Consider the following 18,579-nt stretch of genomic DNA (forward strand, 5'->3'; position numbering starts at 1 on the left):
CTACCACCTGCCGCCTGCCTGTCCCCTGGCCTGGCTCAGACGACTTCGGGCCTCACGCTGCCCAGCCCTCCTTCCAGTTGACCTTGCTGTGCCCTCTGATGCCCCAGGAGAGTTTTGGGCTCCTCGAGGCAGGGCCTGGGAAGCACACATCAGTCTCCGTGGGGTGGAGCTCAGATCAAGTCTCTGGCCAAGGCCCTTCCACCCCCCCAAGCCTCCTGGCCCTGGGCGCCTGACCCCACAGCTCAGCCTGCTCCCTCCTCTGCCTGAGTCACCAGGCCGCCGAGGCTTTCCTGGGGATCCCATGAGATGAGCCTTGCCTCTGAGCGAGTGGCTGGGAAGCAACACGCGGGGCCTGCGTCTCAGTTGTCCTTACCTGTCTGCTGTCGCTGCGGCCGCCACACCAAGACCAACCGACCTGGTGATTGCGTAAAATGGGCAAGTGCCTTCTCTTCAATACCTTCCTTTTAAAGCTCCACGTGCTACGTTCCTGGGGCCTCCACCTCCTTGTCCAGCTGCCTCCCCTCCCGCCCCTACAACTATCCAGATCTGGGGCTGATATCATCAATCCAATTTATTGATCACGTCCTCGGTGAGGTGGAGGGAGGGTCACGTCCTCCCGCTGCAGACCTTCTGGCCATCCTGACAGCTTCTGCCGCCTCCTGTCCCCTCAGCCCTGCCTTGGTTGACCCACTGAGAAGGGGGATCTTCCGCTGTCCTACGTGCCCCGAAACTAACGCCCAAGAGGAGCCTTCCCTCAGGAGCCTGAGGCAGCTTCCCAGCTCCCCCAACCACCGACGCACAGCCAGGGGCAGAGAGGTCATGAGGATCCGGACAAACGAGGCAGGGGGACACAGGGGTAGGACAGACCAGAGTCCTTTGCCGCAGGAGAGAACCACACTGTGGAGGGCAAATAAATAGAGAGGCCCAGGGCAGTAGAGTCCAGGCCCCCAGGGGCGCACTGACTGCGGGAGCAGTGGGAGAGCGGGAGCCCTGGCACCCCGGGCCCCAGGCCCCCGGCCCGCCTCAGCCACTGAGAAAGACACGCTTGTAGGCCTTGTTCATCTGCTCCAGGAAGATGAAGGTGAGGACGGTGTGTGGGCCCAGGCGGGCGTAGTATGGCGTGAAGCCCTTCCAGAGGCTGAAGAAGCCCTCGTAGCGGACAACCTTCACCAGCACGTCCTGCACAGGCGGGGCAGGGCGTCGGGGCTAGAACCTGGCTTCCAAGGCCGTGGCCGGTTTCCCCAGCTCCCTCCCTGCCCTTCCAGAGCCCCCAGCCCCACTGCCTCACCAGCCCATTCTTGTATTCCGGCTTCCCGTCAATCATCCTCATGTTCTGGATCCTGCAGGAGAGGCAGGAGCATGAGACACACAGAGCAGGGCCTCCGGTCCGTCTCCGGGAGCCGGTCCTCACACTCACCGGGTTTTGACGATATCCACGGGCATGGAGGCAGCCGTGGTGACCAAGCCGCTGATCATGCTGGCGCAGAAGTGGCAGAGAATGTTGTCAGAGAAGTAGCCTGGGGGAGGCGAAGCAGGGGCGGCAGTCAGCGCGGAGCCGGCCCGGGCCAGGCTGGGGTGCCCCCGTGCCGGGGCTCACCTGAGTCCAGTAAGAACTGCTTGGACTGGGAGTAGGAGGCGAGCTGGGCCGCGTTGACCACAACAGCGCGAGCCATGGTAGGGATGCAGCCCTGTGGGGGGTGGGATGGGGGGGGGTGTGGTGTCAGAGACTGCCAAGAGCTGCCCCCCTGCCCCCCCAAAGTCTCCAGCCCCTTCACTCACTCTCCATAGCGTGGGGACCCCCTCCTCCCGGGCGATTCGAATCAGAGCATTAAACACGTTTTTGTAGCCACGGCGCTGGTCAGGAGGAAGCCTGGTGGGAAGGCAGGGAGAGGCCAAGCTCAGAATAGACCACCCTGCCCCACAGGAGCAAAGAAAGGGGATCCAGAACACGGGCGTCACTGCTCCGCTCCAGACCAGGGATAAGGAGTCAGTCCACTGATGCCGGATCCCAGAGAACGAAGCTGGGGCAGACTCAGACCTGGAACTCACCGGCCATCGGCGGTCATGCGGATCAGAGCCACCTCGGCAGGCGTGCCCACGAAGGCACCTGTCGCACCTGCGGTCATGCCGATCAGGGCCTTCAGCAGAAAGCCAGGCGGTGTGCCATCGGCTCCAGTCAGGCGCTCAAACAGCACCGTGTAGATGCCAAGGCGGGTGGTAGTGTAGGTGGCCTGGCGCAACAGGCCAGCCGACAGCCTGGGGAGTGAAGAGGTCAGGGCGTCAGGCCAGGGTCTGGAGCTGCCAAGCCACCCTCTCCCACCAGCACTCCCCCGTACCCAGTGTAAATGCCCCTCAGCCCCTCTGCCCTCAGGATGCTGGTGAGGGCGTGGAAACTGGTCTTGTACTCCCGCGTCTTGGCTCCCTCCCCGCTCAGCTGCATCCGGTTCTTCACCAGGTCCAGCGGCTGCACAAACACCGTCGCTCCCATCCTGGAGGAAGACAAAAGCAGAGTCCAGGGCCCACTGAAACCTGGCAACGAGGGGCCACCAAGCGCCAGGCCCGCCCGGTGATGAAGAAAGTGTTCAGAAGTCTGGTGCTTATGAGTGTATGTGTCCGCCTGCGCCAGGAGCCACGGGTCTGAAAAAGTCCAGTGGGGGCGGGCATGCAACGGCAAGTGCTCCACTCCGCTCGAGGGGGTCAGGCAGTGATCTGGAGCTGCCTGCAGTCCACCCCAGAGAGGAGGTGGGCGCTCGTGACTTGGAAGTTCACGTAGCCGAACAGGAGCCGGGCAAGGACTTGGAGCCCCACAGGACCCGGGAGAGCCGAGCACCGGGCCGGGAAGCTCAAGTGGCCCGACGGGCCGTGCAAGAGCCCGCACGCAGCTCAGCAGGGGCCCCGCAACGGGGAAAACGGTCCTGGAAACCCACCAAGGACCTCGGCGTATGCCTGGGACCGCGCTGACCCCGTACCGACCCGGGTCCCCGCCACGGACCCGCAGCCGAACTGGCCCGCTTCCCTGCAGCCGTCCTTTCCTCCTCCCTCCCGACTCCGGGCCTGAGCTTACCCGGCCAGGCCCCCAAACAGGAACTTGACGGACTTAGGGGACGTGCGGGGCTTCGCGTCTACCCCGCCGGCCCCGGGACTCGCCGTGGCCGCCATCGCCGCTCAGGGGCCCTCGGCTCCGGGTCCTGTGCGCGAGCGGCCCCACTCGCGCCCAAGGTGACACCGCGCGCGCAACAGGGCCGAGGGCGCGCGCACGCCCCTCCGGTTCTCGGGGCCGGCCCCAGCTGGAAGCCGACGCAGGCGCAGGCGCAGGCGCGCGGCGCGAAGGCCGCCGGGAGCCAGGCGGAGCCGGAGGCGGGGCTTCGAGGAGGTGTTGCGGGAAGGGGTGTGGCTGGCTTAGGAAGCCAGAGCACAGATGTACTTTTCGCTGAATTGGACTCGCGGGAAAATAGTGTCAGGAGATCTCGCGAGACAGAATGAGCTAGGGAAACCGGCGGGAGGGCGGGGGGACGGCTCTCTCGCGATAGGAACAGCAGGCGTTCCCCGGCGGGAGGGACAGCGTGGGGAGGACTCTCGCGAGACCCGAAGGTGCCGCAGCCGCGGCGGCGGCCGGAGAGGACGAGAGGTTTGTTTAATCGGGCAATTCCCAGGTCCCGGGCATGGGGTGGGGGAAGGACTGGATCGTGTTCTGGGGCTGCGGCGCTCGCTGCATCTGCAGAGGCACTCCCTCCGCCCTGACCTTCCTCCGAACGGCCCTTTTAGGACCGGAAGTCCTTCCTCTCGAGCGCCCAGGGCTGGAGGCCGCCGGACTCCTTCCCGGAAGCCCTTCCCCGGCCGCGAGGACTCCGGCGCACCTGCCCGGAAGTCCCGCCTCCGGGAGCGCCCCCGCCCCGCCCGAAGTTTTCCTGTCACCTGTGCCTGCCGCCGTCCCCGTTCCCGGTCTTGTCCCTGTACCCGCGAGCGGCGCATTGAGTGCCTCCCGCCCCGCCGTGCTGACCGGGCTGGGCCCCGCACGCCCGCACTCGGGCCCCCTCCCCCGCGCCCCCATGTAGCTGGGAAGCGGGGCCTGGGGGTGGTCGGACCCCCGGGATCCTGAGGGAGGGGCAGAGGGCGCAGAGCCCCGCTTCTGCTCCTGCTACGGGACGCGGCCTGCCCAGCCTCTCGCGCCCGCTGCCATGCGCCCCGCGGCCTTCCCGCTTCCCGTGGTGGTGGCCGCCGTGCTGTGGGGGGCGTCCCCCGCGCGGGGGCTCATCCGAGCGGTGAGTGGTGGGCCGGGCGGAGGCGGGGGCGGGGCGCGGGGCCGCGGCGCCGGGGAACACGGCTCTCTCGCCCGCAGACCTCGGACCACAACGCCAGCATGGACTTCGCGGACCTCCCGGCTCTTTTCGGGGCCAGCCTGAGCCAGGAGGGCCTGCAGGTGATGGCCTCCCCTAGACCTTCTCTGTTCTGGGGAGGGGCGTGCGGAGCCTCGCCCCTGCGGAGGCTGGAGCCCGTCGGGGGTGGGTTCAGAGCCTGGAGGAGGCAGAAGACAAAGTCCCCTGCGGGCGCCCAGGAGGGCGTGGAAGGGGACTAGGGCGACCGCGGGGCAGAGCGCCGCTCCCAGCAGGGGCTTACGACGTCGGGCAACTCAGTGACCTCCTCGCGGCTTGATTTGCTTTCCTGGGAAATGGGGTGAGAGGCGTTTTCTCAGGGTTTCGGGGGAGTCCGGTCCCATAAGCAGTGCTGAGTGTTTATCACGGTGAAGACGGCCGGCCAGCAAGCACGCCCAGGCCTGGCGTCAGTGCACTGGTTCGTTGGGTGGGTGGTGGATCACCGAGCGGGGGGGAGGAGAGAACACATGTACGTGTGGGAACCTTCAGGGTCGTGTGGGCTCTGGCCAACAGCTCATGAGGCGGGCAGCATCCTCTGTAACAGGTAGGAAGGAGCTGCCAGAGCTGCGCGGAAGTGGGAGGCTTTGGTAGGCACGAGGCGGCAGGACAAATAAGTTATGCTTCAGTTAGAGCTGACCACTGGCAAGACCCTCTCTCTCCAGCGGATGACGGGGGTCTCTTGGGCAGATGGTCCTGCAAGTTCTGACCCGTTCGTTCCAGTGGGGCTGCTTTCAATTCCGTTCCTGGAGGAGGCTGGAACTAACTCAGGGAGTCAGTCTGGATCTGGGGCTTAGCACAAGTGGCTCCATTTGGGGCCTCTGGCCGTTTTCTTAACAGAGGGGACTGTGTTTTGTGGGAGTGTGTGCTGGAGACAGGGGTGGGACACGGAGATGGAGAGGGAATGACCCGGGCGAGTGCAGACTTGGTTTATAACCTGAGAAACTGAAAGGCAGAATCTGAATTAGCTTTGAGTGTTGGGTAGAAGCTCCTCCGGGACAGGGAGAGGGAAGGTGGGAGGTCTGGCCGAGGGGTGTCGCGTGATGTCCTTGCCTCTTCGGGAGGCGGACTTCTGACTCAGGTAGGACACTCAGAGGTGAGGAAGTGAGGGATGGCGCGCGCACAGCACGGGGCAGCCAGTCTGCTTGGTGGGGCCCTGTGGGGCGGTGAAATCCAACTGTTGTTCACTTCTCTTCCTTCCCCAGGGCTTCCTTGTGGAGGCTCACCCGGCCAATGCCTGCAGCCCCATTGCTCCTCCGCCCCCAGCCCCGGTCAACGGGTCAGTCTTTATCGCACTGCTTCGAAGATTCGACTGCAACTTTGACCTCAAGGTTGCTGAACGCGCGCTGGGAGCTGGGAGCTGAGGGTGACAGGTACCTGGCATGAAGGGAGGCAAGAACCACGACGGCCTCTTACCCCCTGCCTTGTCCCCCAGGTCCTGAATGCTCAGAAGGCGGGGTATGGCGCAGCGGTGGTGCACAACGTGGGCTCCAACGAGCTTCTGAACATGGTGTGGAACAGCGGTGAGGCCGCGGCACCCGGGCGCGCTGGGTTTTCACTAGAGCTCGGGCTGAGATGTGGGTGGTGTGGCCGCCAGGTCGGGAGAACAGTCCATCGTTGGGGCGGGACAGAGCGGGAGAGCCGAGCGCCAGGGTTAGTGATGGAGCAGAGCGGAGGGCTGGGTTTGCAGCCTTGTGCACTGACCCCTGCAGAGGAAATCCAGCAGCAGATCTGGATCCCGTCTGTGTTTATTGGGGAGAGGAGCTCCGAGTACCTGCGTGCCCTCTTTGTCTACGAGAAGGGGTAGGACGCGTGTCGTGACCCGTCCGTCCCGTCCGTCGTTCTCTCCCCCCCCCCCCCCCCGTCTTCAGCCCTTCTGTGCCCACCTGGAGCCCACGCCTCCGTGCCCTGGCCATTCAGCCTCCGGTCCTTGTCACGGTGCCTTGAGACTTTCCTCCCACCTCCTTCCCCGTCCGTGGGCCCCCTCCAGCACGTTAGCTTTGTCCCTTTGCCTTTCCTGCTCCTCTCATCCTGGTCTTCCTTTTCCCAGGGCTCGGGTGCTTCTGGTCCCAGACAACAGCTTCCCTCTGGGCTATTACCTCATCCCCTTCACAGGCATCGTGGGCCTGCTGGTTCTGGCCATGGGAGCAGTGATGGTGAGTAGCTCGGGGTGGGGGCGGCAAGAGCTGCGGCCTTTAAAGCCAGGCTAGGTCTTTGCGCGGGGGGGGGGGGGGGGGGGGGGGGTTGTACTGGATTTGCCCTGTTTTGTTCCCTACATCAACTTGTCCGTGCCCCCCTTCCCCAGGTAGTCCGTTGTATCCAGCACCGGAAGCGGCTCCAGCGAAATCGACTGACCAAAGAGCAGCTCAGGCAGATCCCTACCCATGACTATCGGAAGGGTGAGGGGCTCGGGTGGAGGTGGGGGCCTTTCCCACGGCTCACCTGGTGCCGAAGGAGCTGGAGCTCAGGAGACAAGGGGCAGGGATGGCAGGTGTCAGCCTGGGATGCCGGCTTTCTCTTTCTTCGCCCACATGCGTGGTGAGGTTGGGACAGTAGAGCGGGAGGTGGAAGGCACAGATGGTTAAACGCAAGAGTTGGGGGGAGAGATGGAGGACTGACCTTGCCGGGAAGGGAGCTGAGAGCAGACAGACGGAAGCAGTGGGGAGGAGTTGGTGTGAGAAGGAAGAAACAGGTGAGGAGGGGTTGGGTCTTCAGGCCCTGGAGCCTCCAGTGCCCATATAAGGCTAAGCAGAAGCCCTGCCCCCCCACTTCCGCCCCTCTCACTCCCTCCCTCCCCTTACACCTCCCCCCACAGAAACCCACTTCCCTAACCCGATTCTACAGGTCCTATTCTGGCGGGGGAGGGTATCTGGTGGGGTCAGCGGCACCACTCCCAGAGTTCTTGGGGGCCTTGGACCAGGGTGGCTCAGTGACAGGACTTTCTTCCTGCCCCAGGAGACCAGTATGATGTGTGTGCCATCTGCCTGGACGAGTATGAGGACGGGGACAAGCTGAGAGTGCTCCCCTGTGCTCACGGTGAGGCCCTCCCTTCCTGGCCCCACCACGAGCCTCCGCAGCCCTCCACAGCCCCTGGGCTGCGGGCAGCAGGTACCTCACTGCCCCCCGCCCCCTATCTCTCAGCCTACCACAGCCGCTGCGTGGACCCCTGGCTCACCCAGACCCGGAAGACCTGTCCCATCTGCAAGCAGCCTGTGCACCGTGGTCCGGGAGACGAAGAGGACGACGAGACTCAGGGGCAAGAGGGTGATGAAGTGGAGCCGGCGGACCACCCTGCCTCAGAGAGGACCCCGCTTCTGGGCCCCAGCCCCACACCGCCCGCCTCCTTTGGCTCCCTAGCTCCAACCTCTCCTGTTCTGCCAGGGTCTTCGACAGACCCCCCACCCACGGCCCCTTCCTCTTCAGCTGCCGTCCTGGTCTAAGAGTCCCCTGACCCCCCAACACGCACCCCTCCCATGACCTATTTGCACAGCTCCTCATCCCTGCTCAGTCTTCTGTGTTGAGGGATGGGGGGCATTTCCACCCCGGGTGTCTCCCTCCCTCAACCCCATCCTTTTGAGGGGGTTGGGGCTGGAGAGGGACAGGGTCTTCACTTACTGGGTCAATAAAGTTTTTGTGAACTAAGGAAGGGTGAGATCATTCTCGCACACATACACGCCTTTTTGGGGAACCAACCCCCCCTTTTTTTGCCATAAAGGGGCAGGGGTGTGCTGAGAGAGAACCTGTAGCCATGGGGACAGCCCCGGCAGGCGTTTACTGTGACTCAGAGAGGGGGAGCCCCACCCACATGGGGATGACTCAACTGGCCCTGCCCTGCCCGCAGGCCTGAACCCATTCTCTGGTCTGGAAGACTCCCATTATCTACCAATTCAGCTAGCACCTGAGGACCTAGGACTCGGAAATGCCACCGTGTAAGGACTGGTGTAAGGGCTGGCCAACTGGGGCAGGTGGGCCCAGGCAGGCGCTTACCCCAGGGCAGGACTCAAGAAAGCCCCAGTCCCTAGATCCTCTCATGCCCTCAACCCTCTTCTAAGCCAAAGGGTCACAGGACTGTCCATCCTGACACCCAGGCCAAACCACACAGCACCTTGTTAGTAGAATCTTTTTTATTCAGAAAAAAAAAAACCCAAAAAACAAAAAAAGTTTTCCAACCACACACAGGAGGGGTTTGGGTAGGGGGAGGTGTCTGTCCATCCAGCCCCAGCCCCCAGCCCATGTGGTTTTGGCAGCAATAAGGGGTGTGGGGTAATGGCCCAAAAAATAAAAATGGTGTATGTGTGTGTCTGGGAAGGAGAGGGGTGCAAAAGCCGTGGGGAGTGGTGGGGGGCGGGGACGGACGAGGTCAGTACTGGGAACGCCGCAGGTGGGAGGCCATTTCATAACATTTCTTGTTGATCATACCACCGTGGACACCTTCTTTGCCCATCAGCAGGACTAGCGCTGGAGGAAAGAGAAAGGAGGCTGGGACCCAGGTGTCACAATTCCGCCCCCTGCCAGCTGTTGAGCAGCTGTCCGGCCCTGGGGCTGTAACCCAACCGCCTCCCTCCCAGCGCCCCCCCCCCCAACCACAGGCAGGCTGTCAGTCACTCTGGAACAATAGGGCTTTTCAAGAGGGGGAAATCAAGCTTGGAGCTGGAGAGGGCTCTGCTAAAATTCAGGGGCCGAGGCTGGCAGGTTGGTGACTGGGACTCAGGCTAGAAATAAGCCGGTGGAGCCTGCCATGCCACATCTGAACAAGAGTTCAAAAGACAGAGCTAAATGCCAACTTCTGGCCACCCCGTAAACCTCTCCCAAGAAAATAGGGTTTCCCCTCTGAAAAGGTTCAGGGGCAGGAAGAAACTTAAGAGGTAGTACAGTTCAACTTCTTGACATTTCAAGAGGAGGAACTGAGACAGAACTGGAGGAACCATCCAGAGTCCCAGCATCTAGCAGGCTGGTGTGATCCCCTCATATTGAACAGAAGAACCCAAAAGACTAACAGGAGGTACAGGAGGGATCGCAGAGCTGGGAGAAGGTTAAGAGCCAGAAACTCACTCTTGGCAGTCATGGTGACAGTGATGTTGAAAGTGGGGGCTCCACCGGTGCTCTTGGTACGAAGGTCCATGGTGAACTCCCCATCCTGCAGCAGTGAGTCCCGGATAACAGAACATTTCTGGCCCCCAAGTGTCAGCCCGTTCACGAAAAAACTTGACCGGTCTTTGCCAACCAGGACACCAACCTCAGCTGGCTGGAAGGGGAAAGGGGCAGCCATCAGGTTAGAACAGCGAGGTTCCCACCAGCTTCAAGGACCCACCCGCCCTCCACACCTCCCCCCAGAGGGGCTCTATGTCCCCTGCTCTGCACACATCTCCGGGATTTGAGAACCTCTAGAGGGAACCTGCTGAGCGATGGGGCAAACCTAGGAAATGCTCACAGAAAAGGACCACACGTTCCTCTGGACACCTCGATCTCACTTAATAGGAAAAGCCAAGCCAAGAAATAAAGGGAGCCAAAAGCCAGGGAGCAGAGTGGCCGGGCATGGAATGGGGAGCCTTTGGATGCACACCACTCTCCTTCAGGAAAAGCAGAAGCGAAGAGGGGAAGGGAGGGGGCGGGCGAAGCAGGAGTAGCAACTTTGCCCTTATTTGGTCAAAGGTTCTGCAGGAGTTGTTAGGGGCCCGGACGCCTGGGTCTCCTGGTGACTTAGGGTCTGGGTCCAGGTAGCCATGCCCCAAAAGGAGGAAGCAGATCCCCGGGGGCTTTCCGGGGAAGCTGGAAAACTTGGGAAGGGGACGCGGGGCCAGAGGCTGCCACCCCGCAACCAGGTCGAGACACCCCAGGGAGCCTCTCCCCCCTCCCCCTAACACCCCAAACCCCCACATCCGGTCCCCTCCCGCCCGGAAATCCCCTTCCCCCCCTCCCGAACTTCCGCTCCCCCTCCCCACTTCCGGGCAGCGCGGACAGGGAGGTGGTGATGGGGCCGGCAGCCCTCATCCCTCATTCCTTCACTCGCGCGGCCTCCAACTTCTCACAAAGTTCCCCCGCCGCGGGCCCCGCCGCATGGCGGGAAGGGCGGGCGCGGGAACTTCCGGGACGGGCCTCCCCGGGGCGCGGGGCGCACAGCACGCCGACCCCGGGGGGCGTGGGGCGGCCTCGCCCTCTCTCTCGGAGCCGGGAGCGCGGGGAGCCCCGCGGCCTCCCACGGCCCGCAGCGGGAACAATGGTGGCGGGGCGCGAGCCGGCCGCCGGAAGCGGGGCCGGGGGTCCCCCCCCAGCGCCGCCCGGTGCCCGCGCCCGCCCCGCCCTGGCCGAGGCGGAAGTGGGCCTCCGCACCGGGCGGCGCGCCCCTCCCCGCCCTGTGCCCCGGATGTAACGCCCCGTCTCGGGCAGCGGGGAGCGGGAGGGATGGGCGCCGCCGCCCTGGGTCGCGGGTCTCGGGGCCGCGGGGGGCCCGCTCACATGCGGCCGCCCTCGGCGCCGCCTCCAGGGCGAGGAGCTGGTCGCGGCCCGCGCCCGCCCCCACCCGGGTCCCTCCCTCTCCGCGTCCCCGCCGGCCGGCGCCCCGGGGCGCGCGGGCCTCGCACTACCGTGATGTTGACGAAGGTCTTCCCAGGGACGGCGGCCCAGACGGAGGGCGAGTCCTTATAGCCCACGATGGCCGCGTCCTGACAGGTCCCGTCCGCCATGAGGTTGTCGATGTAGGCGTTCCACCCGGCCATGGCGCTGCTGCGGGGGCTGCTCTCGGCGCTGCTGCTGGGGCGGCGGGCTGGGCTCGGGGGCCTTGGGCTGGCGGGCGGGGGGAGGCGGAGAGCTCAGGGCGCGCGCTGCCGTCCGGACCACGGCTCCGCTGTGCAGCAGCCCTCGCACCGCCACTTCCTGCTCCTCCCCCCCCCCCGGATTTTTATTTGCAAAGGGCGGGGGGCGGGGCCTGCTCCCCGTTCCCTCCCTCCCCCCGCCTGCCCAGAGACCGAACTTTGCAAAGGCGATTTTAAAAATCCCTCCCCCTATTGCAAAATTTGCAGAGTTGGGTGGAAAGCCCTGTGAAGAGATGGGGGGCGGCGGCGGCGGGGGCACTTAGGGTCAGGGCTTCGCCCCGACAATCCGTGAGACGCCGGTGTCGGGGAGGGCGGCGAGCCCGAGGCGGGCTGGGAAGTGGAGGGAAGGCGAACAGGCGAGCCGCAAGCCGCGCCGGTGGAGGCGGGTGCGGGGCGCGCAGGGTTAAACGGACCGGCTCCCCCTTCCCCCACCTCCGCCCGAGGGCAGGAGCGGCGGCGGCGGCGCCCGCGCCTGCGCCTGCGCGGGGCCGAGCCGGGCGGGAGGGCGCGGGGCCGTTGGGGCCGGCGGCCCGGGGCGCGGGCGCATGGGGCGCGCGCGCGCGCGCGACGGGACCCCCCGCAGGGGCGGGCGGGCCGGGGACGTGTCTCCCGCCGGGCGGAAGGGGCGGGGGCGCGGCGCGCGCGGGCCCGCTGCTGCCCATCGGTTTTATTCGGTCCAGAAGTGCGGGAGCCCAGGGGGAGGGGGCCGGGGCCGGAGCTGAAGGCGCCCACCGGGGGCCACTCGTGTCCCCAGGATCTGCCCGAGGGGCAGAAACCGGGGCAGCTCCAGCCCCCAGGCAGGCCTTTGCCCCGCGTTCCGGCCCCGCCCGGCCTCTCCCCCAACACACACACACACACCCCCGGCCAGCAGTTCGGGTCACCGGCCGTGCCCCTTGGCCCGGCGCGGCAGAGGTCACTGGGCGCGGGAGACAGGGGCGGGACTACTTTTCCGGGCGGAAGAACACTGGGGGTTTGCAGGCTTTGCAACTTTTCCGAGAAGGGGAAAGTCCCCTCCCGCTTGGGCCCCTCGGGTTCTTTCTTTTTTTCGGTGAAACTTGTGCTGAGAAGTCGTGCGCGCCCACGGCCCGGCGGGGAGGGGCGGCCGGGGTCCCCGTCACCGACCAGGTGAAGCCGCCCGCGCAGCCGCGGGGCTGGGCCGCTTCCGGCCCCGGGGGAGGGGCGCCCCGGCGGCCGCCCCCGGCCCCCGACGCCCCCCGGGCCCGTTCCTCGACAGCCGCGCGGCTGAGTCACCGGACCGCCGGGTGGGGCCGCGCTCGGGCACGTGGCGGCGCTCCTCGCCCGCCGGCTCCTGACCTCTGGCCCGCCGCGCCCGGAACCCCGGCTGGAACACTCCGGGAGGGCGCGGCCAGGGCCGGGGACAGGGCGGGGGAGGGGTCGAGCCCCCAGGGGCCCGCGGGCCCGGACTCGAGCTGCGGCCCCCCGGATCCGCGCCAGGCTCAGACGGGCGCGCAGGGGCCACCCCTCCTCCCGCCATTCATTTTGCGCCCCGCTGAGGAACCTCATTCACGGCTGGGCTGGGGCCGCGCCCCGAGGCGCCCGCGGTCGCACGGGAAAGGGGCTCCTGGCTGCCGCTCTGCACCCGGGGCGACAAGTGCTGGCCCAGCGCTATCAGCAGGGAGCCTGGCCAAGTCTGAGGGCCCGTCTAAATTCGGCTCCCTGCCCACTCCCCCACCCCCACCCCCTAGCTGGCGGGAGCCGGGGTGGGGCCCAGAGAGGCCGCCATGAGGACCCTGAGAGGTGAGACCCTCTCTCGCCTTCCGAATGGGAGATTCCATTTGAGACCTCAGAGCTTGCCCGGGACCCCGGCCCCTCCTCCGAGGGAGGGCAGAGGCAGCCGGGCGTCTGCCCAGTGAGCGGAGCATGTGTGGATGTCAATCCTGCAGCCCCTCTTCCAGGCCCCCTCCCCAGCCCAGCAGGGCTCAGGTTACCCCTGGCCTTTACTAAAGGGCACTAGTCCCTCTTTAACCTTTGCAAAAGAGGAATATAATCCTGGTGAGGGGAGAGACCCCAGATCTGAAGTCCCTTCCCTGCCCCTTCCCAGGGCTGGAATTGAAAGTTGGGGCTTTTATTGGGGGACAGAGAGGAAGGAGGGGTAGTCGTTGACCTTTGGGAAGGGGGCAGGTGCCCAGGGCCGGAGGCTGCTGCTTTCCGCTGTAGTGGGCACTTGGCTGCCAGCCCAGGGTGGAGGGGGAGGATGGAGAGGGGGAGAGGCGGGGCTGGCTGGGGCACAGGGTGCTTAGGGGATAAATGCCCAGCCTGAGAGGGGGTGAGCTGACACTGTCCCAGCTGCCACCTAGACTCGGAGCTCACCCCGAAGCCCTCTCGAAGACATCCCAGGTCTGGTGAATCCTCCAGTCCCAGAGGATGGGGGCGGGGAAGGGTGGTGCTGGTTTGGACAAAGTGGGGGAGCTGTCAGCTCTCTCTTCCTCCCAGGACTGGGGGTGCTTGAGAAAGACATGGAAGGGTTGGAGCGAGCAGGATGGGGGGGTGCCCAGGGCAGGGAGACCGCGAAGAGAGCCAGGCAGAGGTGGATGGAGAAGGGGAGTAAGGGTTGGAGCCAGATGGGGAATTTGGGGTCACCACGGATTTGGAGGAGACCAAGGAGCAGGAAGAGGAGAACCAGCATAGCAAGAGAGGGTCTGAGGGCCAGCAAGTCACAGAGGACGGAGCGCCCCAGCAGACGGGTGAGGGAGAGGGCTTCAGGGCACCTCTGCGGGCCACAGGGGTCCATGAGGGTCCGAGGAGCCGTGCAGAGGGTGCAGTTAAAGGAGAGGCCCCTGGATCCCTAGGATAGGGGTGGAACAGGAGCTGTTCTGAGGGGGGGAGGGGGCTGCGCCAGCCTCTTTGGTCTGTGACCTTTTTGTGGGATATTTTTAGCTCCTGCACCTGCCTTATTGGGGTGGGGAAGACTCTTAAAGGGCAAGGGATTTCGGGTTCCTTCAGGGATCAGCTGTCCACACGCAGTCACATCTTCTGTCTTGCAGCCATGGCCATGCAGAAGATCTTTGCCCGGGAAATCCTGGACTCCAGGGGCAACCCCACAGTAGAAGTGGACTTGCACACGGCCAAGGGTAACACAGGCCCCTGGAGTGGTTTTGCCTCAAAAGGCCCTGGCCCTGGGGGTTCTTCCCCCCCCCCCCCCCGCAAGTTCTGCCCCACATTCTCTCCTTTCTCTGGGATCCCCTTCCCCAGAGTTCTTCCAGCCTGGCTCCCTGGTTCAGAGAAGCAGGACTCTCCCTCTGCACTGGCCCCTGGACCTGAGCTCCGAGAGCATACTCTGGCTCTTTTAGGGTGCAGGGGACTGTGTGTGACCTTCCCCTTCAACCCACCCAGGCCGATTCCGAGCAGCTGTGCCCAGCGGAGCTTCCACGGGCATCTATGAGGCCCTGGAACTGAGAGACGGAGACAAATCCCGCTACCTGGGGAAAGGTGAGGGGAAATGATGGGGGACAAGCCTACGTGTGCAGGTGGGGTCAGGACCTGGGCACTCAGCAGCTTTGTGGGGTGTGGAAGACTGAAACCCAGCACTCTTGAAAAGCTGGGATCGGCTGGAGGAGGCCTGATTGAATCAGAGTTCTGAACTCCCCTCCCCTGGCCTCTCTAGGGGTCCTGAAAGCCGTGGAACACATCAACAAGACACTAGGTCCTGCTCTGCTGGAAAAGGCAAGAGGGAGCTCGCTGCCCCGCCCCCCATGCCCCTGCCCCCCCCCCCCCCCCCCCCCGCCCAGCAGCTCAAGCCTGGGAGAGGCCTTGCTTCGCCAGACCACCCATCCATCGTCTCCCCCAAATACCTGTACTTCGTCCTACAGCATATGCCCTGACTCCTGACAAACATGACCTCTGCTCCCCCCTCCCCTGCCCCCAACCTCTCCTTCCAGAAACTAAGCGTCGTGGATCAAGAAAAAGTTGACAAATTTATGATCGAGCTGGATGGGACGGAGAACAAGTGTGAGTGGAAGGCCTGGGGAAGGGACGGGATGTGGCAGGGGTGGGAGGGACCCCGGGCCGGAGGCCTGGTTAGGATTACTTCTGCATCCCACGGTTTAGGGCACACCGTGGCTGGCTGGATTTGTACTCACTGCACAGGCATTTCCTGGTGCCTGCCCACCGCCAGGCCTGAAGCTGACACGTTCCCCTGGGGCGGGGGCTCCTGGGGGAGGCCGCTCATAGCACACCCTTCGTGCCCCGTGGTTTGGCCTTCCGATGCTCCCTGGGGTGACCCCAAGCCGTGGGGCAGAAGCCCTCACCCTTTTTTGTGCTTGCCTCCTCTAGCCAAGTTTGGAGCCAATGCCATCCTGGGCGTCTCCCTGGCCGTGTGCAAGGCTGGCGCGGCGGAGAAGGGGGTCCCTCTGTACCGGCACATCGCAGACCTGGCTGGGAACCCAGACTTGGTCCTCCCGGTCCCTGTGAGTGCAGCTGCCCTTGCCCCATGCTACAGTGACGCGGCCACCCCACCCAGGGAGCCGCGTAGTAGCGGCTCCTGGAGAGTCTACCTTCGAGACCCAGCTCGAAGAAATGGCTTCCTGAAACGGAACCCCTCGAGCTGCGGCCTGGCGCCTCCCTTTCCCACAATCCCAGCCTCCCATTAAGCCTCTCCACTGCTTCCCTGGACCTAACCAACACCCCGCTCCCCCCCCCCCCAGCCCCGTGTTCCTTCGCATTCCAGCGCTGGGCTTGGTGCTAACTGGGGCGGCTCGCTGTGCTCTGTACCCCAGTCCGCGGGTCAGACGGACAGCGGCTTCAGTCCGAGGGTCTGGCGTCTCCATCTTCTTTAATCTTTATCAAACCCAGGCTCCTGGTTTAAGCCCCAACGGTGCCTTCCCTGGGCAGGCTGTCCTGGAGGGGAGCCCTGGAGGCAGCCAGCGCTGCCTGTTTGCTCACGGATCTTAGAGGAGTTTGCCTAACTGCTCTCTGCCTCGCATTCCTTGTCTGTAAAGCAGGGGGATGACAGGACCTCGCCAACGCAGGGAGCGAGCTCACGGACCCCACGGAAGGCTCCGCGGCGGCGCCCCTGGCTGTCCCAGACCAGGCATCCGCGGAGGCCTGGTCTCCAGTCTGTTTGTCTGATTTTGAGCATAAGAGCCTGCGGGAAAGCGGGGGGTACTCCCGTCTTGTAGAAACAAGGAGAGAGACCCTGAGAAGTCAGAGTGCTCACTCTAGACCCTGCGGCTGGGGATTCGGGACGCCAGGATTCCACCTGGACCCTCCCAGCCGGCCCGGGTCTGAGCTGCCCTCCCCTCCCTCCCCTTGCCAGGCCTTCAACGTCATCAATGGGGGCTCGCACGCCGGCAACAAGCTGGCCATGCAGGAGTTCATGATCCTGCCCGTGGGGGCCGGCTCCTTCAAGGAAGCCATGCGCATTGGCGCTGAGGTGTACCACCACCTCAAGGGGGTCATCAAGGCCAAGTACGGGAAGGATGCCACCAACGTGGGGGACGAGGGCGGCTTCGCACCCAACATTCTGGAGAACCATGAGGGTCAGTGTGAGCGCTCTGAGGGGCAGAGCCCCCGCGTCCCCGTGGAGGAGGGGCTGCAGGGACCACGAGCCCCGGACGCTCAGGTCCCCTGTTGCCCCTCCCCCAGCCCTGGAGCTGCTGAAGACGGCCATCCAGGCGGCCGGCTACCCCGACAAGGTGGTCATCGGCATGGACGTGGCAGCGTCCGAGTTCTATCGTAACGGGAAGTACGACCTCGACTTCAAGTCCCCCGACGACCCTGCGCGGCACATCACTGGGGAGAAGCTGGGGGAGCTGTACAAGAACTTCATTAAGAACTATCCTGGTGAGACCCCACGCCGCGCTGTCGCTCCTGCCCAGGACCCCGGCACCGGCCCAGCACGGGGACTGGGGCGCGTCCACGGCGCCGAAATCCCATCTGGACTCTCCCGGCCTGTTGCCCCGTGAGGCCCCTCCGGGCTTTAACTGGCTCTCCCCCCCACCCCCCAGTGGTCTCCATCGAGGACCCCTTTGACCAGGATGACTGGGCCACCTGGACCTCATTCCTCTCGGGGGTTAACATCCAGATCGTGGGGGATGACCTCACAGTCACCAACCCTAAGAGGATCGCGCAGGCCGTAGAGAAGAAGGCCTGCAACTGCCTGCTGCTGAAGGTCAACCAGATCGGCTCCGTGACTGAGTCCATCCAGGCGTGAGTGCCTCCCGGCCCCCGGGTGGCCGCAGCCTCCCTCGGCCCTGGCTCTGCCTGTCCAGCCGCGTCTGACGCCCCCAGCTCCTGCCCCTTCCCACCCTCCCAGCCCCAGAGCTTTGCCCCAGCAACCCTGCCGTGCCCTACCATCAGCCCGCGGGGTTCCTCCCCCAGATCCTGCCCTTCCTCCTCACCAGTATCTCAGGAGCTCACGCTCGAAATCGAGATTCTCCCCTTCTCTCCTGCTTCCCAAAGAACTTAGTCATTCCCTCCCCGCCAAGAGCCCGCAGCCCCAAACCGAAGGGCAGAGCGCCCCCCCCCCCCCATGCCCTGGGCTTTCCCTCTGAGGCCTTGATTGATCTTACTGAGTGTCCTCCCCGCCCAGCTGCAAGCTGGCTCAGTCTAACGGCTGGGGGGTGATGGTGAGCCACCGCTCCGGGGAGACCGAGGACACGTTCATCGCCGACCTCGTCGTGGGGCTCTGCACGGGGCAGGTACTCACGGCTCCCAAGTGTCTGATGGGTCTTCTTGGGGTCCCCGGATTCCTGCCCGGGTTGGAGGCCCCGCAGGCCGCTCCCACCACCAGCCTCGTGCAAGCCTGGGAACCCCCCTTTCCTCCTCAGATCAAGACGGGTGCCCCCTGCCGCTCAGAGCGTCTGGCCAAGTACAACCAGCTCATGAGGTATGGGGGGGGCGCAGCGGGCCCGGATGTGGGGGGCCTGGGCCGGTGGGTTTGGGAGGCACAGCTCTGACTTGGCCTGCCTTCCAGGATCGAGGAGGCTCTCGGGGACAAGGCTGTCTTTGCCGGACGCAAATTCCGCAACCCGAAGGCCAAGTGAGAAGCTGCAGGCCCCGAGCCCCGCCCCGGGACCCATCCAGGCCTTCAAGCCTTTCCCCGCGGAAATAAACGCTGGTGGCAAGCAAGACAGTGGCCTGCTCCTTGGTGGGGCGGAGGGGATGCTGGTCTCTGGGTTGGCCACGACAGGAGGTGGAGAGGAGGGGCAGGGAGGGAGGAACACGCGGGTGACCCGCCCGGACCCGGAGGAAGGGGAGGGACGGGCTCACACTTTGGAAGGAGGCTGGGGGGAGCAGGGCGGGGGCCGGGGGTCTGAGCGCCCCGTGAGGGGAGGCTCCCTCGGATTGGTCTTCTACCAAAGACAGTGTGGGAAACCGAGGCACAGAGCCTCCCTGACCGGAGGGGCCAGGAGCCAAAGCTGGGCCCTCCATGGTCA

At 64.9% G+C, this 18,579-nt stretch overlaps 4 protein-coding genes across 8 annotated transcripts; 2 read left to right on the forward strand and 2 right to left on the reverse strand.

Moving 5' to 3' along the window:
* Positions 1-553: 553 nt before the first annotated feature.
* SLC25A11 (solute carrier family 25 member 11) lies at positions 554-3,307 on the reverse strand. Its single transcript, XM_045985681.1, has 8 exons — positions 3,065-3,307; positions 2,337-2,489; positions 2,050-2,256; positions 1,780-1,870; positions 1,598-1,688; positions 1,418-1,517; positions 1,289-1,340; positions 554-1,179 (listed from the first exon to the last, which is right to left on the reverse strand). Exons 1-8 carry the CDS (start codon positions 3,157-3,159, stop codon positions 1,024-1,026), a joined length of 945 nt encoding a protein of 314 aa, XP_045841637.1. The 5' UTR covers positions 3,160-3,307; the 3' UTR covers positions 554-1,023.
* Positions 3,308-3,444: 137 nt separating this feature from the next.
* Positions 3,445-8,012, forward strand: RNF167 (ring finger protein 167). The gene is made up of 10 exons (XM_045985680.1): positions 3,445-3,628; positions 3,766-4,262; positions 4,340-4,420; positions 5,576-5,701; positions 5,806-5,893; positions 6,083-6,173; positions 6,421-6,526; positions 6,676-6,769; positions 7,326-7,406; positions 7,512-8,012. Exons 2-10 carry the CDS (start codon positions 4,179-4,181, stop codon positions 7,808-7,810), a joined length of 1,050 nt encoding a protein of 349 aa, XP_045841636.1. The 5' UTR covers positions 3,445-3,628; positions 3,766-4,178; the 3' UTR covers positions 7,811-8,012.
* Positions 8,013-8,476: 464 nt separating this feature from the next.
* PFN1 (profilin 1) lies at positions 8,477-11,229 on the reverse strand. The gene is made up of 3 exons (XM_045985648.1): positions 10,955-11,229; positions 9,423-9,615; positions 8,477-8,828 (listed from the first exon to the last, which is right to left on the reverse strand). Exons 1-3 carry the CDS (start codon positions 11,084-11,086, stop codon positions 8,731-8,733), a joined length of 423 nt encoding a protein of 140 aa, XP_045841604.1. The 5' UTR covers positions 11,087-11,229; the 3' UTR covers positions 8,477-8,730.
* Positions 11,230-11,458: 229 nt separating this feature from the next.
* Positions 11,459-18,273, forward strand: ENO3 (enolase 3). Of its 5 annotated transcripts, none has more exons than XM_045985647.1 (12): positions 11,459-11,568; positions 14,188-14,274; positions 14,537-14,632; positions 14,808-14,866; positions 15,082-15,151; positions 15,476-15,609; positions 16,458-16,680; positions 16,787-16,984; positions 17,149-17,350; positions 17,733-17,841; positions 17,971-18,029; positions 18,117-18,273. In XM_045985647.1, the coding sequence occupies exons 2-12, from the start codon at positions 14,190-14,192 to the stop codon at positions 18,184-18,186; spliced, it is 1,305 nt and encodes a 434-aa protein (XP_045841603.1). In that variant the 5' UTR covers positions 11,459-11,568; positions 14,188-14,189; the 3' UTR covers positions 18,187-18,273. The 5 variants fall into 5 exon arrangements, with proteins under 5 accessions (XP_045841603.1, XP_045841602.1, XP_045841599.1 ...); XM_045985646.1 differs by lacking the exon at positions 11,459-11,568 and adding an exon at positions 12,264-12,307; XM_045985643.1 differs by lacking the exon at positions 11,459-11,568 and adding an exon at positions 12,802-12,940.
* The last annotated feature ends 306 nt before the right edge of the window (positions 18,274-18,579 follow it).

The sequence above is a fragment of the Meles meles genome, chromosome 18 (assembly GCF_922984935.1).
Source record: "Meles meles chromosome 18, mMelMel3.1 paternal haplotype, whole genome shotgun sequence".
NCBI lineage: Eukaryota > Metazoa > Chordata > Mammalia > Carnivora > Mustelidae > Meles > Meles meles.